Here is a 16,231-nt window from a genome sequence, read left to right as displayed (position 1 = left end):
CACCTCCTCCTGCCCAGTGTGTGTGTGTTACCTCCTCCTGCCCAATGTATGTGTGTCACCTCCTCCTGCCCAGTGTGTGTGTGTTACCTCCTCCTGCCCAGTGTGTGTGTGTTACCTCCTCCTGCACAGTGTGTGTGTCACCTCCTCCTGCCCAATGTATGTGTGTCACCTCCTCCTGCACAGTGTGTGTGTGTTACCTCCTCCTGCCCAGTGTGTGTGTGTCACCTCCTCCTGCCCAGTGTGTGTGTCACCTCCTCCTGCCCAATGTATGTGTGTCACCTCCTCCTGCCCAGTGTGTGTGTCACCTCCTCCTGCCCAATGTATGTGTGTCACCTCCTCCTGCCCAGTGTGTGTGTCACCTCCTCCTGCCCAGTATGTGTGTGTGTCACCTCCTCCTGCCTGGTGTGTGTGTGTGTATGTCACTTCCTCCTGCCCAGTGTGTGTGTGTTACCTCCTCCTGCCCGGTGTGTGTGTGTGACACCTCCTCCTGCCCAGTGTGTGTGTCACCTCCTCCTGCCCAATGTATGTGTGTCACCTCCTCCTGCCCAGTGTGTGTGTGTTACCTCCTCCTGCCCAATGTATGTGTGTCACTTCCTCCTGCCCAGTGTGTGTGTGTTACCTCCTCCTCCAGAGTATCTGTATCACTTTCTCCTGCACAGTGCGTGTCACCTCCTTCTGCCCAGTTTATATGTCACCTCCTCCTGCCCAGTGTGTGTGTCACCTCCTCCTGCAGTATGTGTCACCTCCTCCTGCACAGTGTATGTCACTTCCTTCTGCACAGTGTTTGTCAACTCCTCCTGTACAGTGTGTCACCTCCCCCTACACAGTGTTTGTCCTCTGAACACTGTATAGGTCCAATGTTCTCCCGTGGTGGCATTTGGGGTGTGTTACTAGGTCCTACCAGGAATGTTCATAGCTTTGGCTACAGTGCTGTGTGTCCTGAGCATACCATCCAGACGTGGAGTCTGTGTTGATGTTCTAGAACAGGATTCTGTTTTGACTGAAGCATCTTCCCCTCGCTCATGCTCATTTACACGGCCACCATGGGCATACAGAGTTCTGTCCACAGTCTCTCCACCCGACAGGGTTGGACTTGTTCTCATCTGCCCTTTGATGCAGTCTCCACTGGGATGTTGACGGTTGTTATTCTTTCTGCTAAGGCATGAGGCATCTTTTTATATTTTGCAGCTTTTGTTTAGAACCTTTTTCCCTATAAAACACATCCACTCTTAGATATATTGAATATATATGAACACATGCCAAATTTGTGCTGTATTCTTGGTCACTATTAGTAAACAAAAGCAGTCCCAGGTCTGCTGTCCTGTGTCCTCCAGCCCTGGCAGAGGAGAAGGGTGAGAGACAAATGTCCTCAGCTGTAAACACAACAAGTAGTGAGACAGAAAAAGGCAGGGTGCTGGGGAGAGACCATGGCTCTCACTGAGGCGGGTGTGTGGAGGTATTTCTTTATAGAACCACTTGCATCAAGATGGAAGCAGACCGTGATTTTTGCTGCCCATCACTGATGTCATGGTATGCCATATGTCACCTAAAAGAGCAACACAGGTGTGCCCTGGCCCTTAATAGAATGTTTTAACACACTGTGCTAAGTGAGGAAAACATCTGTCCAGCCCGATTAAATTAGTCTTTGTAACTATGGCTGCATTGTGAGCTCTCGGAGTGCAGAGCTGAGGACTCGAGGTGTCCCCCTACTCTGGTCCCTTTGTGTGCTTTGCTGAATTGCTTGTGATTTTCTGACACAAAGCCTTTCCGTTTTTAATAAACAGGAATTTTTGGAGACTCTAGACATCATTTAGATACTCTCCCTGTTTTATTCCTTTTCTAGAAGCTCCTGGTCATGGCAGAGGCCATGTGAAAAGCCTCCTTGAAGCCCACGTGCCTTTGGGGTATTAAGATGGATTCCATTAGCTGAGTGTGGTGGCATAAGGCTTTCCTCCTCTCGGGAGGCAGAGGCAGGCAGAGCTCTGTGAGTCTGAGGCCAGCTTGGTCCACAGAGTGAGTTCTGGACCAGCCAGGGCTATTTAGTGAGTGAGACACACTCTCAAAACAAAAAAAAAAAAGATTTTATTAGCCTAGCAAACACATGAAGACTACATGTCACACAGGACTCTCAGTTGTCTGAGTCTTCCCCCAGGCAGGGGCTCAGAGGACATTCCCTCCCATGGAAAAAGCAGGAGATCTTAGACAAAGTTTATGTTAATTCTTTCTTGGAAGCTTAGGCCCTTTCTAAGAGATTTGGATCAATAAATATTTTTAGGTATTTAAAATTGTCTCTATGTGTGTGTGTGTATGTGTGTGTGCACGCACATGTGTGTGCATGCATACATATATGTGTATGTGTGTGTAAGTCAGAAAACAGCTTTTGGGAGTTGGTTCTCCCCTCCACCTTACTAACATAGTATGGTGTGCATCACTGTGTTGTGTACTCCAGACTCTGGCTCACGACTTTGGGCCTGCCCCCATTGCTGTTGGAGTGCTGGAGTTGCAGGTGCAGGCTGCAGAATCTGGCTTTTTATGTGGGTGTCAGGGATTGTATCTGGCCAGGGCGATTCCTTCATCAGGAGCCATCACCCTCGCCCTCTCATCCCTCCCAGTGTTTAAAGATCTCCAGTACTGCTGTGCCCACCCAGGAGCATCTCTAAACGTACTTCTTATTCCCTGGGTGGGTGTGTTCATCAGTGTTCCAGACACCTTTAAAGAAAGTTACTTTTTACGCCCAACTAACTGGTGGTTCGTCAGTTTCCTGTGCCTTCCCAGTTAGCAGGAAAAACTGAGTCCAGACAAAGTGAGATGGGTGGAAAGAAATATAGTTATCAGCTAATAACAAATAGCAATGTTCCACAGCCGATAACCAGTGTCTGCAGTGTTTTTAATGAGTCTTGAGAAAACAGCTTTGAACCACTCCCTGGCATCTTCAGAGTCCCAGAAGAGAACTGGTTTACTCTCTTGGAATCACCTCCCCTTTAAAACACAGTGATTTACAAGGTGTGTCTGGTGTCTATTGTGTTTATGTAATCCTAATATTAATCAATCTCCATGCCACAAAATCAACTCCTATTTCTAATAAAATGCTCCCAGCTGATTAGCCTGGTGGCTGGACTTAATCAGAAGCGCTCGCTCTCGCTCGGTGTGGGCTCACGGCAGGGAATGCAGGAAGCAGGGAATGCAGGAAGCGTGTTAAGATGCATCTCCCTGGTGGAGCTGCGGAGTATTTTTAGCACTGCAGTCAGAGGTAACATTGTCGTCCTCGGTGTCCCTCCCCGAGAAACTTGTCAGCCGTGAGCAGGGTGTTTGTTGCTTGTAGTGATCTCATCAATTAAACATTTGAGGCTCAGCACATGCCGCAGTAACCTTTTTGATCAGTTTTCCGAGATGGGATGTGAGGAGGTTTTGGTTTAACAGAAACAAAAACACGAAGTGGTTGGAAGGTTCCAGGATGTTCACTCGACTGAAGGCAACCCTCGAATTTTAATTCCTTGCAGTTTTCAAAGTCGTATGAAAAGATCGAGAAAGCCCTGAGCGCAGGAGACCCCTCCAAAGGTGGCTACATCTCTCTGAATTACCTGAAGGTTGTCCTTGATACCTTCGTGTACCGGCTACCGAGGAGGATTTTTATCCAGTTAATGAGAAGGTAAGAATCCGATCGTTTTCTTGACAGGTTTTCCCCCAGACGTCAGCTGGTTCAACACAGCAGAGCCTTATTTATATTTTATTTAGTGCTTTAAACTCTGCCTCTGAGATTTCCCTACATATGCGAAGGCAAAGAGAAAAGCACTGCAGACCCGCCCTCCGGCTCACTCGCCAGCTCCGAGAGCCACCAGCCCGTGCTGGACTCTGCCTTTGAGCCTGTGCTCATCAGCCTCCACCCTGGTGTCTGGGAGAATAAACTTCAAGCCTTTCATTTCTGTGCCTCCAAAAGATGCCAACTCTTTATAACGCTAAGACAGTCTTCCCACCAGACAGGACTGTCGGCATTATTAATAAATAGCCATCGAGGGTTCAGCGCGCCGCTCGGCTCCTGTTCTCTTTCTCAGTATCTGAGAGTTGGAATCTAAATCAAGTCTGCACGTTGCCATCCGTGGCTCTCCTCAAGTCTTAGTTAGGTTTCTGTGGCTGTGATAAAACACTCTGGGCAAAAGCAACTTGAGGAGGAAAGGGCTTATTTCATCTGAAGCTTCTAGGTCATGCTCCATCACCGAGGGAAGTGGGGGCTGGAACCTGGAGCCAGGAACGGAGGCAGAGGCCACGGTCCTCACGGCTTGGTCAGTCTGTAGCCTAGGGGGTGACGTCACACCCCGTCCCCAGTGAACTGGGTCCTTGTACATCAATCAGGAAAATGCCCCACAAGCTTGTCCACAGGGCAGTCTGGTGAGGGTATTTCCTAAAGTAAAGTTCCTTCTTCCTTCAAACTCAAGCTTTTGTTAAGTATGCATAAAATTGTATGCACACCTTGATTCCCTGTTAATCTGCAGGCTTCCTTCCCAGCTGTTCCTTTCCTGCAAGGGTAGACTAAATGTTCTTTGGAGTCTCTTATAACCTGGATTTGTTTGTTATAACCCACAGTTCCGTTTCCTATGGTCCCCTGTCCCTCCTGTAGCTTCCCGCCCTGAACTGGCACCTCCAATGACGACGACAACGACAACGACGACTCATGGATATGGTTTTATTTATCTGCTTTAGGCGAGACAGCTCCACAGACTGGTGAGATGTGTGGGCAGCTTGTCTGTCTGCTCATGTTAGCTGTCACTGCCAATCAGACCTAAATCCCATCGTTCCCTAGAGACCAGAAGGTGGTAATATCCCTGCTTGTCCTTCTGCCGTGTTGCAGTGCTTCTGGGATGAGTTGTGCCCTCTCCACGGTTAGATCGGAGAGTCGAGGACTAGGGAGAAAGCTCAGTGGGTAAGGCCCTTGCCCTGTAAACGTGAGGACATGAATCCAGACCCTCAGGACCCTATAAAGCTGGACTCAATAGCATGTATCTGTCACCCGGCACTCCAACAGCGAGATAGGAGGTCACAGGAGAGTCCCACGATGCGCTCGGGCCTTATGCAGCCACAAATGGGGCTCTGTCTACAGCAAGGTGGGGTGCAGGAATTGCTGCTGAAGTTCCACAGATGTGTGCTGGTCTGCTCCTGCCTCAGACAAATCAAAACAGTAGCCACGGAACTGGGGTACAAACTGCAAAGAAACGCCATTGGTTTGGTCCTTCTGCTGCCTCTTCTCAAAATAAGGAGCTGGTTCTCCAGAGAGCAACAGGAATCTTTACCTAATCACCCTTTCTTTATTATGAACCCTCAAATTTAAATGTATCCCATATGTTTTGATTCATTAATTATTTCTCCCCCTGCCTCCCTTCCCCTCTCTCCTCATGCCTTAATGTTCTCAGACAGGTCTCGCTGTGTAGCCTAGACTGGCCTTGAGCTTAGATCCCGTCTGCCTCAGCCTCCAGTGCCGGGATAACTGGATGCATTATGCTCAGATGTCATAGTCCCCTGGGCATTCTGTGGCTCCCCTGGTGCAAAAGCACTACAGGTGCTTGTATTAACCCCCCTCTCCAAGGCTCCTGTACCCCTGTGGTAATTGTTTCCCAGGTCTATCTCTATGAACCTGAAGAACTCACCTTGCTGATGGGAAGGAGCTGAAAGAAGAGAGAAATGTTCATCTCTCTGCTCATCAGACTGGGCCTCACTGTCTCACTGAGTGTGACAGGAATCACTGGAGCAGCCCTTGTCCAAACACAACATCTGGCCAGCAGCTTCTAAGACAAGCTTGGCCCGGCAATGGTCTCCCCTACAGACAGCCTTCGTTTCTTCAATGCCAGATAACCTCCTTAGCAGCAGTTGCCCTTCAAAACTGGAGAGCCCCTACTGTCTGCTGAACAGGAAGGGATTTGCATTCCCTTTCAGCAGGTGGGGCCTCTCCTCACCAGCTAGGGCCTGTGTCCTGTTGCTGGGCCCCTCTTGGTCTCTGGAAGCCTTTTTGCTTTCTGATATGATAAAATGCCCCAATGTCTTCTACCTCTTGGCTGACACCAGGATTGCTGATCTCTAGAAGGAACCTCTGTGCCCACCCCCCCAGATGGGAATGTGACAATAGAGACAAAACACTGGTCACATTGCCTTGTTTTCTTGTCTAAGTCCCACGAAGAGCCTCTGCTCCAGGGAGTGAGATGGAAGAAAATGGGAAGAGTGTCCTGTGGAACTCTCAGTGACAAGGGCTGCTTTGAGGTCCCCTAGGAAAGATGCCTGAGGGTCACGGAAGAGCAGCGCCACGCTGCAGCGGTTCATTCCGGGGCATGCTCACTGCACCGTGCGATGAAGAAGGACCAGACCCAGGATTTCCAAAGCAAGAAGCAAATTAGGCACAGTCCGTGCTCCCTGGCTCAGAAAACAGCTCGGTTGCTGATCGACCGACCTCAGGACTTACTTCTTGAATAGCTAGTGGCCATGCAGAGCCCCCGGTGGCCTCAAGATCATAACATCCATGTAATAGAGGTGACAGAAACAAGGGGAAGAGCCCCTCCCCCTTGCCCAACCCTCTTCATCACCCCACACCCTCATCCACACACATAAGAAACTTCTTGATGAGTAGTCAGGCACATCTGCAGTGTTGCTTTGACTTTAAAAATAGAAACGGCTGGCTCAGACACCTTTGCTACTGGCTTCATATTCTTGGAAGTTATCGTCATGGTGCACAGGCAGAATGTCACTCAGCTAACATTTTCCGAGCACCTTCCTCTGCCAGGCACTGTTCTAGGTGCTGAACATGCCAAAGCCAATAGATGAACAGATTCCAGCCGGGTGAGGAGTGCCCCAGGCACACAGGACGAGCACACTGGAGATGCAGGTGGCCACCATGTTCTCCTGGTGGAGCCTCTTCTTCAGGGACCCAGAGTTTCTGAGCATTCTCCCGCTTTCCTGTCCCCACTCAGAATCCCTTGGATTGCAGCTTGACAGAGAATACTGCAGTCTGCATCCCGATTTACATATGGCTCGAGCATCTCCAGCCTGAGAATCCCCATTCTGGGCTGCTGCGGGGTGGCTCGCCGGGGTAGCTCAGTGAAAACGCCTGCTTCTCAAGCCCTGTGACCTGCGTCGAATCCCTGGAACCCACATAAAGGTGGAGGGAAAGAACTGACTCTGCACGGTTGTCCTTTGACCTCTATACACACATGGAGGCATGCACGCAGAGCCCCACCCCCGCCGTTTACACATGTACAGCATTATATTTTTACAAAGAAAACCCGAATTTGGAAGTGGTCCTGAATCTTAACGTTTCTGAGCTCTGACATGACATCCAAGGGTCGGAGTCAAAATGCAGGCCGGCAGAAACCCTGTGTCACGCAGCTTCAGGCTGTGATTTGCAAAGTATCAAACGTATGGGAACATTTGAAAACATACGGAGACTTGAGGTCCCTTCCTAGGTCCTTTACTATAGATAGAAGTATTTTAAAACTCAAAGCATTTCCCAGTGTGACTCCTGTGACCCCCGTGCACAGACCTGAAGGTGTGACCTTCTCTCACAAAAATTACTGATGGACAGATTTATCTAGTATTGAAACACTGTAGTACGTTTCTAACTAGTGTTTGCCAGGTGTCTTCTACTGGCTAGCTTTTTAAGAATGTGGTTTTTAGACAGTTTCCCAAGCTGGCCTCAAATTCAGAATCCTCCTGCCTCAACTTCCTGAGGCCTGAGATTATAATCATGCACTGCTGTGCCTAGCTTTCCCCATTCTTTTATGTTTTCTGTCTTTGTGTGGCTTAGCCATGGTAGGTTACACGTGTCTGGGAAGACCCTCATTTTTAGGGCACCCCACTTTGGAGCATAATAGTCTAGGGATCTATTGGATTTCCATGCCATCCATTGTGTGTCTAGCCTCCTTCTGAGAAAGGCCGTGTGTGTGTGTGTGTGTGTGTGTGTGTGTGTGTGTATGTGTGTGTATGTGTGTGTGTGTATGTGTGTGTGTATGTGTGTGTGTATGTGTGTGTGTGTATGTGTGTGTGTTCTCTTTTCCTTATTCTAGCTAACCATGAGTCTTGTTTGTTTAACTTTTCAAAAGCTCACCTCTTAGCTTTACGACATTTTCTTCTATCACTTTCTAGACTCTGATGTATTTCTTCTTTGATCTTTGCTACTGATACTGTTTGCTATTTTTTTAAGTAGGATTTTTTTTTTGTTTGGTTTAGTTTAAGATTGTTGATGTTGAAGATGGGAGATATTCTCTTCTCCTTCCCCACCTCTTCTCTGTGTTCATGTCACTAAAATCTGTGCTGTCTCCTCTTCTCCTAAGCCCCCAAGGACAAACAAAGGCATGATTCCACCAGAGTTCACCCTGAAAATCCAATGAGTTCATTGGGTTTCCTAGTGTGTAGGTGAGGGTTGCATGCAGGTGCATGGGTGTGCCTACAGGTGTACCCCGACAGATGTGCACCTGGAAAGCCTTTACCCAGCAGGAATGAGGACTTCCTTTTACCCACACAGTGGAGTGCCTCCCCTAGTCTTTCCAGATCTCTGGCTTTCTCCGTGGCCAAGTGCAGCTAAGGCAGAGTTGCAAAGAATAGGTGATAGACAGGTGGGGGCAGACGCTCAGGGGAGGGTCTCAGAGCCTCCCACCGCCTCCAGAGAGGTAAACAGTCAACAGGACCAGCTGAGAGGATGCAAGAAAGCACAGCTGAACTCCCCAAGATGGTAGTTGTGTGGCCCAGAGGACGAACTCACACAACAGTCCCCGTGTTAGAGCACACACGTGAAGGTCGGAGGACAGCTCTGTTGAGCCTGCCACTGTAGAGCCACCCTGTAGAGCCTCCTACACGCTGACCTTTCCTGCAGGCTAGGGAAGCCGCTGACCTTGTACTCTGCTGCGCTGAAGGCAAGTTTCCGCAGGACTGCCCAGCTGTCCCCGTAGAACAACACCCTAGTAGTGTACCTTTGCTGCCACTCACTGTGAGTGGTCCAGTTTCACTTTCCCTCCCAGAGTTGCCCATTAACATTTTAAATATTGATCGTGTATGAGGCATGAAGCGGTGCCCGGTAATTGACTTAATTTGTCTTTGTGGGGCTGACACTGAGGCTGGTTGCCTCCAGGTACCAACATGCTGTGACTCTGCTCGCTTGGTGGGGATCTTCCTCATATCCTAATGAGCTGTCGGCTGCAACAGAAGGGGTTAAAGTGAACTTTACCACCTTCAGGTTTAATTCTTTGTAATCAGGTATGCGTCTGAAAAGAACCTGATCCTTGTAAGAGCGCTCTCTCTCTCTCTCTCTCTCTCTCTCTCTCTCTCTCTCTCTCTCTCTCTCTCTCTCTCCCCTATTATTTCCTTTCCATTAATGGGGTGTTCAGTATCTTCAAGATTGTGTGTTAATATAATCAAACTCGTCCATCTTCTCTTCCTTTGTTGTCTTCTGTCATTTAAATTTGTCCCTCATCCTTCCTGCCCAGCTTGGGTTGGGAAGCTCTGCTCTAGCCCATGTCTTGTTGTTAAAATTAAACACTTCAATCCATTGTAATATAAATTGGATGTTCAAATTAAATTTTTTTTCCAAATGGATGATTTATTTTTCTCTTGCTGTTTATTAAACTACCATTTTCCTCCCTGGTGTTTTAAAAATAGCTTATCCATATTTTTTTTTACATTTGTTTGTGTGTGTGTGTGTGTGTGTGTGTATGTGTGCGCGCGCACGTGCGCGCGCGCCTTATGCCCACCCCTACACACATGCATGCTCATGGCATAGCACACATGTGGAGGTCTGAGGACAACTTACAGGAATCAGGTCTCTCCTTCCATCACATGGGGGTTGGGTCAGTAATCTTGACAGCCAGTTCTGTTTGTTACCCAGCTGGGTTTGGTTTTGAAGTCTGCATTGTTGTATCTTAAATGATTGTTCATGATTTAATCTAACCTGTGTTCCCTGTGTGGATTTCTAATGTGCACAAACTTTTCTCGGTAGATCCTGTCTGGAGTGGCCCATTCACTGGATAAAGACAACTTGTTCAGTCTCCATTATGGCTTTAGAGAGGACACTGGTGCCCCGAGCTGTCAGTTACTTGTTCCTAACCCTATATTTTTTTTTCAGTTTAAATGGTGAATGTTGAAGACTCAGGGCATCATTCCCTTATGAGGGGAAGTCCTATCAGAGTCTACGATAAGCAGCCTGCACTAGGACTGAGCTAGGAGTAGTCATGAGTGCCTGTGAGGACCTGTGCTGGGGTCACTTGGTCCACAGGGTTGTTGCCACATCCCTCTAAGCACACCCTTCTTTCTCTCAGCCCAAGGTGTCCCTAATTGCTCTCTGCTGTAGACTCAGAGCATCATGGGAAAACAGACATAGTTTTTAAGAGTCCTGATCTTACCACCGTGGTCTGTGTTTACATGGGCAGGTCTTATCTGGCTTTCAGTGTCTACTAAGCTCCTGTCCCTGAGTGGTCTCAGCTGCTCCATTCAGAGTCACCCTTGACCTGAAACAAATGGAAGGCAGCATGGGGTGTCTTGGGTTAGCAGGCTCCTTCCTGCTTAGACCATCTGCAGCAAAGATGGCTTCCTTATGCAAATGACCAGGATCATTTGAACCAACCCAGGATACCTGTCTTTGTGGTTGGTGGTACAAGGACCAGCAGCCTTTAAAGGGACTTTCCAAAGGACAGGACTCAGATCTCAATATCCCAACCCCTACACTTTACACTTCTTTGAGCCTATGCTCTACCCAACAGACCTTGCTGCTTCGATGGCTTTCCATGGTCATCATCCTTCAGAGCCCCATTTGCTGGCACCCCAACTGCTTGGGGTCTCCCTTTCTTATTGAAGTCATCTTGGTTCGTGGTAGACAGACCTGCCTGGCTTGAATGAGATGCCTTTGGAGCAACAGTTCTCAACCTCCCTAATGCCGTGACCCTTTAATACAGCTCGTCACATTGTGGTGACCCCCCCCCCCAACCATAAAGTTATTTCATTGCTGTGATGTTGCTTCTGTTAGGAATCATAAATATCTGGTATGTGACCCCTGAGAAGGGGTCATGACGCACAAGTTGAGAGCCACTGCTGTGGAGCAGGCTGGGAGGAAACTCAGTCATAACCTTGGCTGTTTTGCAAGCTTGCTGTCTGAGTATCCAGGGCTGTCCTTGAACCAGGAGCTCTGGTATGGCTGCTAGGCTGTGCTTGTGTCCTATGCAAAGGCCATGAATTTCCACATAAAAGGCTTAACACTGGCATCTATTCACTGTGCTGGGGCCTTTTGTATAGATCTCAAGACCCAGTTGTACCTGACTGCACTCTGGTTCTACCCATGCACACCATGGGTACCTTGTTATGGCTGGAAATCTTTATGTGCATGAGGCATTTTGACCATTCGGTGGTGAGTGGTGACTCCTTTAGCCCACAACTGCAGGAGTGCTCTAGCAGAAGCTTGGGCCTTGACAAAGAAACATGTTCTCCCCTGAGACCGTGATGACTTCGATAAGAAAGGGATACCCCAAGCAGTTGGGGTGCCGATAAATGGGGCTTTGAAGGATGACCATGGAAAGCCACAGACGCAGCAAGGTCTGTTGGGTAGAGCATAGGCTCACAGAAGTGATGGGTGAGAACTGAGCCCATTTCACAGAGGGACCCTCAGGATTACAGTCTTATCCTGTAGCTGCTTCGTCATCTCACTCCATGCTCAGCTACCTATTAGAAAACCTGGCGGGAGCCAGAGGACTACCCACTGATGGGCCACTTGGCAGTTAGCCTGGAAGCACAGAGCTGGGAAGCTAGAGAGGCAGGCAGAAGGCCCTGTGCACCCTTAGGACATCAGCCAGGCTGGGCTCACTGCAGAGGGAAGAGCCTGCCTGCATTGTGTAGGAGGGAGCGCAGCGGAACTCAAGGCAATAGAGGGAATGCGTCAGACTGAATTTCACTTTGGATGCACTGAGTTCAGGATGCTCATTAGGATGAAACCACAGTGTTGCCGTTGCAGCTAGGAGAAGCGAGAGTCAAGACCAGCAGTGCAGGTGTAGACCCCCTGACACCCACACCGTATGGCTGGCTCAGATAAGGAGGCACAGATAAGGCTGCCCAGAGGGTGACAGTGGCTGGAGAGGGGAATCGGACAAAGTTGAAGCTCTAGGGAGTGAAGAGGGGACGGCGTGAACCATGGGGCTCTGTCCTCTCCATCTGAGTCTTCCTCCTGCCCCCTCACTACTGCGTGTGCGCACTCTGCAGGACACTCCTGCCTGTGTCCTCCTAGCAAACTCCTACCTGCTCCTCCTATCAAACTCCTGCCTGGTCCTCCTAGCAAACTCCTGCCTGTGTCCTCCTAGAGAAGCTCTCAGGATCCTGGACCCACATGACTGATCCCTGTTCTTGCCACCCTTTGCCACCTCCTTTGATGGTGGCCATCTTCGCGCCGTGTACAGTATGATGCACCCAGTATTTCTTCTGCTGTAAGTCTCCACCCTGGATCTTAGGGAAGGGAAGATACAGGGAGCAGGCAGGATGTTGATTCAGGATTCAGAGTAGGGGTCACCCGGGACATTAAAGGGTCCCCGAGTGCTAGAGAGGGGACAAAAGCCAGGAAGGTGGCCCACAAGATCCAGGGTTTGTTCCCAGTCCCATGTGGAGGGAGACACTCTTTTTTATGGCTTAGGTTACTAGTGCTATTCATGGAAATTCTCAGGAAAGCATGTTTTTGAAAGCTGTGCTGATTCATCTTACTTATAGAGCCACGTGTGTTCCAAAGAGGAAAACAAGGAAACTATAAAGGAAAAGGTGGATTACCTATTCATCTGAGACTTAGTGATAGCCACTACAAATATAGCCAGAAACAGCGCTGCTAATGTAGGTAGAGGCAGCCACTGCTGATGTAGGCAGAGATAGCTGCTGCTCGTACATTTTCTATTTCATTTCAGGATCTGTGAGTGCACACACACTCATATATACAAGCTCACAGAGACTCATAGCCGGAAATGTCTGAGGTATAATTATGGTCTGTTTTCTCACAGAAGATTGCATCAGAAACATTTTAATTCTATTTTAAAAACCTGAAGAGTATCTTGTCATCCCTCAAGTCAAAGGGCTCGAACCGATTTAAGGTTTATATTACATATTGCTAAAATGCACCGCAGAAAGGTGCTAATTTATTCTTACTAGGGAGGCTCACAAGAGGTTTTGGCAGGCACTTAGCACGGACGCTTTGAATCCTTGCTAATTTGATAGTCAGCAGTATAGTTTCTTGTTTTGATTTGCCTGTTCTTGATCGCAATTGATGTCTTCATTTCTCATTACAGTGCGGGTGCTTGTGTGTGTGTGTGTGTGTTCCTGCATACACATGTGTACATGTGTGTGTGTGCTCATGTGTAGGTCACAGGGAAACTTCTATGCATTGGTTCCTTCCTTGTTTGCTTTTCTTTTACCATGCGTGCTGAGCTTTGTCATGTTTCTTTCTGTATGGAGTGTAACTGTTGTATAGCCTTCCTGCATCAGCCTACAGGAGAAAATACAACCTGAAGTGAAAATGTGTTCTGTTGATACATTCATAGGATTCTCTAAGGGAACTAAACCATAGGACGAGAGTATCTGTTAAAATGGGTTCTTGTACCGTATGGTCTTGGTAGTTCAGCAATGCTGTGTGACATAGAGAGGCCTAGAACTTGGTAGCTGTTTAGCTCGCTAGGCTGGGTGTCTCAGCAGTCCCCAGTAGAGCTGTAGGCCTAGACCATTCCTGGAGAGCCATTGTCCAGCATAGAGCTTTTGATGGCTGACACCAGCATGGCTGGAGCAGAGTCTCCTGGGAGCCAGAACATCAGATCCCATATTCTTCACAGCTGGAATGTGAATAGCTAGCTCTCCTGGAGGCAGTCCAGCTGTTTTCCAAAGGACTGGTTGGCTAGAGCTCCCCTTTGAGGAGATGTGTTGTTCAAGTGACTGGGCGGCTTGTCCCCTGAAGTTCAAATTGTTCAAAGAGGAAAAGCACAAAGCAAGATACACCAAGATGTGTGTGTGTGTGTGTGTACATATCATAGGTTCAACATGCAATTAGCATTATCAGAAATTATTAACTCTGAATGGAGGCTCTGAATGAGGGCTGGCTCTCCCTGTCTCAAGCCAACCAGTAACCCTCTCCTGACACCTCTATCCCCCATGGCCAGCCAGCCCCACTCTCATTTGGAAGATTTCTGGGAAGACAGCTATCAGTCGTCCAGTGTCTGGTGACAATGATGGCCTTTCTGCGGTGGACTGTTGGTTGCACACAGGCACAGCCTGCTGCCACACAAGTCAGTCAGTGGAAGGAAGGCAGAGCTGGCAGACAACAGATCTGCATGCAGCAATGTAGCTGATGGGAACACCGCAGGCATTTTTTGTCTTAATGAAGCATCCTTTCAGATTTAGATATAGTTCATACAGGAGATAGTGAGCACAGACTGAGGGACACCCCATCACAAGTGGAGGTTTGGAGCCAAGAGAGACGCGTGATCTTGACCCCTTGGCGGCAGATGTTTCTCTGGTCTGCAAACCTCGGAGACAAAGACAGTCACTCTGAAGGTTGTTCTTGTCACACTGTGTGGGGGCTGACAGTCCTCGAGGCATTTCTGAAGACAGTAATGAAAGAAAACACCCAGAGGCAAGCGACAGTGTCCTCTCCCCGCCTTGCCTGTCTGCCCAAGGCTTTTTCCACTTGTAAGGGTTCATGTGCTGGGCCGTGCTACCTGTATGACCAAGGGTACCTGTCCATCTCAAGGTCACCCTCATTGTTATTGTTACTGTTGTTTATTTTGTAGGCTAGGGATTGAATCCAGGGCCTTGCAATGCAAATTAAATACTCTACCACAAGTACCCCAGCCTATAAGTTCTACCCCAAATCCCTGTACAGTCAGTCCCCTCTGCTCTGTACAATGACTAGTCACAGGCCTCGAAGCTGAGGTCACCAGTACTTTTAAGAGCCTTCATTCCTGCCGACCACAGGAATTGAGTTTGTCAAATAATGAGTTTGAAAGGATTATTTCACAAACATCAGAATTTTATCCAAATCCCTTTGTGTCTTCATTCAGAATTCGCCACCATTGGCAGAACACGGTGACACAGGGTGTTACAATCCCAGTTTTTTCCCCTTGCTTTTAAGGCATCAATCTGTGATGCTATTTTGCAAAATGACTTTGTTTGCCTTAGATTTGAAACTTCATATAAATTCATAGCTGCTGGTCCTGACTCTGTATAAAGTATCTAATCCATGTGGTATTACAGGAACACACCCCCCCTCTGTTCTTAATATTGTTGTCTTTATTTCACGCAGACTTGGACTTAAAGCCACCACGAAAGTCAACTGGAAGCAGTTTCTAACAGCAGTTTATGAGCGGCAGGGGGTCGAAGTCAGTAAGATAATTCCCCTGAAGAAAAGAAGCAGGTATGTTTAAAACCCAGTTTATAAGCCACAATATGTATTAGGTTATTTTTCACAAATATGTATTAGATTATATTTTTTCATGTATTCAGTGGCCAACTATCTTCACTGACTGTCAGCGTCTACCTAACACTTTATAGTTTATAAATGATTTTGCATTCTCTTTTCTGTTTTTTTGGTTTTTGGGTTTTGTTTTGTTTTGGCGCATTCTCTTTTCTTGCTTAAAATTTCCCTAAATGATAGAGATAACATTCTTATTCATTTCTAGAGAGAAAAACAAACAAACACCCCCCTGAGTGATACCAGCGGAGCCACACAGCCTCCAGCACACACACCTGCTCACAGGAGTCCCTCGGCTCCAAGTGTGTCCCCGGGAGACTGTGCAAGCACACGCTTGCTGTGTGTTTTATGGACAGGCAAAGGCGCACTGAGCGGCTTTCCTGTGGCTCTGCTGCACGCTGCAGTCACCGTGTCCCCTCAGGCCACAGTGTTTGTTGCCGCTAATGCCTGTCAGAACTTCCAACTGGAAGTTGTAGTGGCAACTCAGAACCAGAAAATAAAACAGAAGGACTGAGGCTTTAGAATTTAGACTTTAACTCTAAGGAGTCTCTGGTTTATACTTCTGTGTAATCTTTATTGATACCAGCCATGAATTAAACAGAAAAGGTAGTTTTGTTGTTGTTGCTGTTGTTTCTTTTTTTTATTCGATATAATTTATTTACATTTCAAATGATTTCCCCTTTTCTAGCCCCCGACTCCCCGAAAGTCCCGTAATCCCCCTTCTCTTCCCCTGTCCTCCCACCCACCCCTTCCCACTTCCCCGTTCTGGTTTTGCCCAATACT

General features: G+C 48.0%; 1 protein-coding gene across 2 annotated transcripts in view; it reads left to right on the top strand.

The window, feature by feature from the left end:
* Positions 1-16,231, top strand: part of Efcab6 (EF-hand calcium binding domain 6) — a 177,819-nt gene that overhangs the window by 78,706 nt on the left and 82,882 nt on the right. For both annotated transcript variants that reach the window (XM_052161364.1, XM_052161365.1), the window contains 2 exons: positions 3,501-3,649; positions 15,281-15,391. In XM_052161364.1, coding sequence (XP_052017324.1) covers positions 3,501-3,649; positions 15,281-15,391 — 260 coding nt within the window. The remainder of the gene's footprint in view (positions 1-3,500; positions 3,650-15,280; positions 15,392-16,231) is intronic.

The sequence above is a fragment of the Apodemus sylvaticus genome, chromosome 17, assembly GCF_947179515.1.
Source record: "Apodemus sylvaticus chromosome 17, mApoSyl1.1, whole genome shotgun sequence".
Taxonomy (NCBI): domain Eukaryota; kingdom Metazoa; phylum Chordata; class Mammalia; order Rodentia; family Muridae; genus Apodemus; species Apodemus sylvaticus.
Note: the sequence above shows the minus strand (reverse complement) of the source record. Positions and strands in the feature narration are given on the sequence as shown.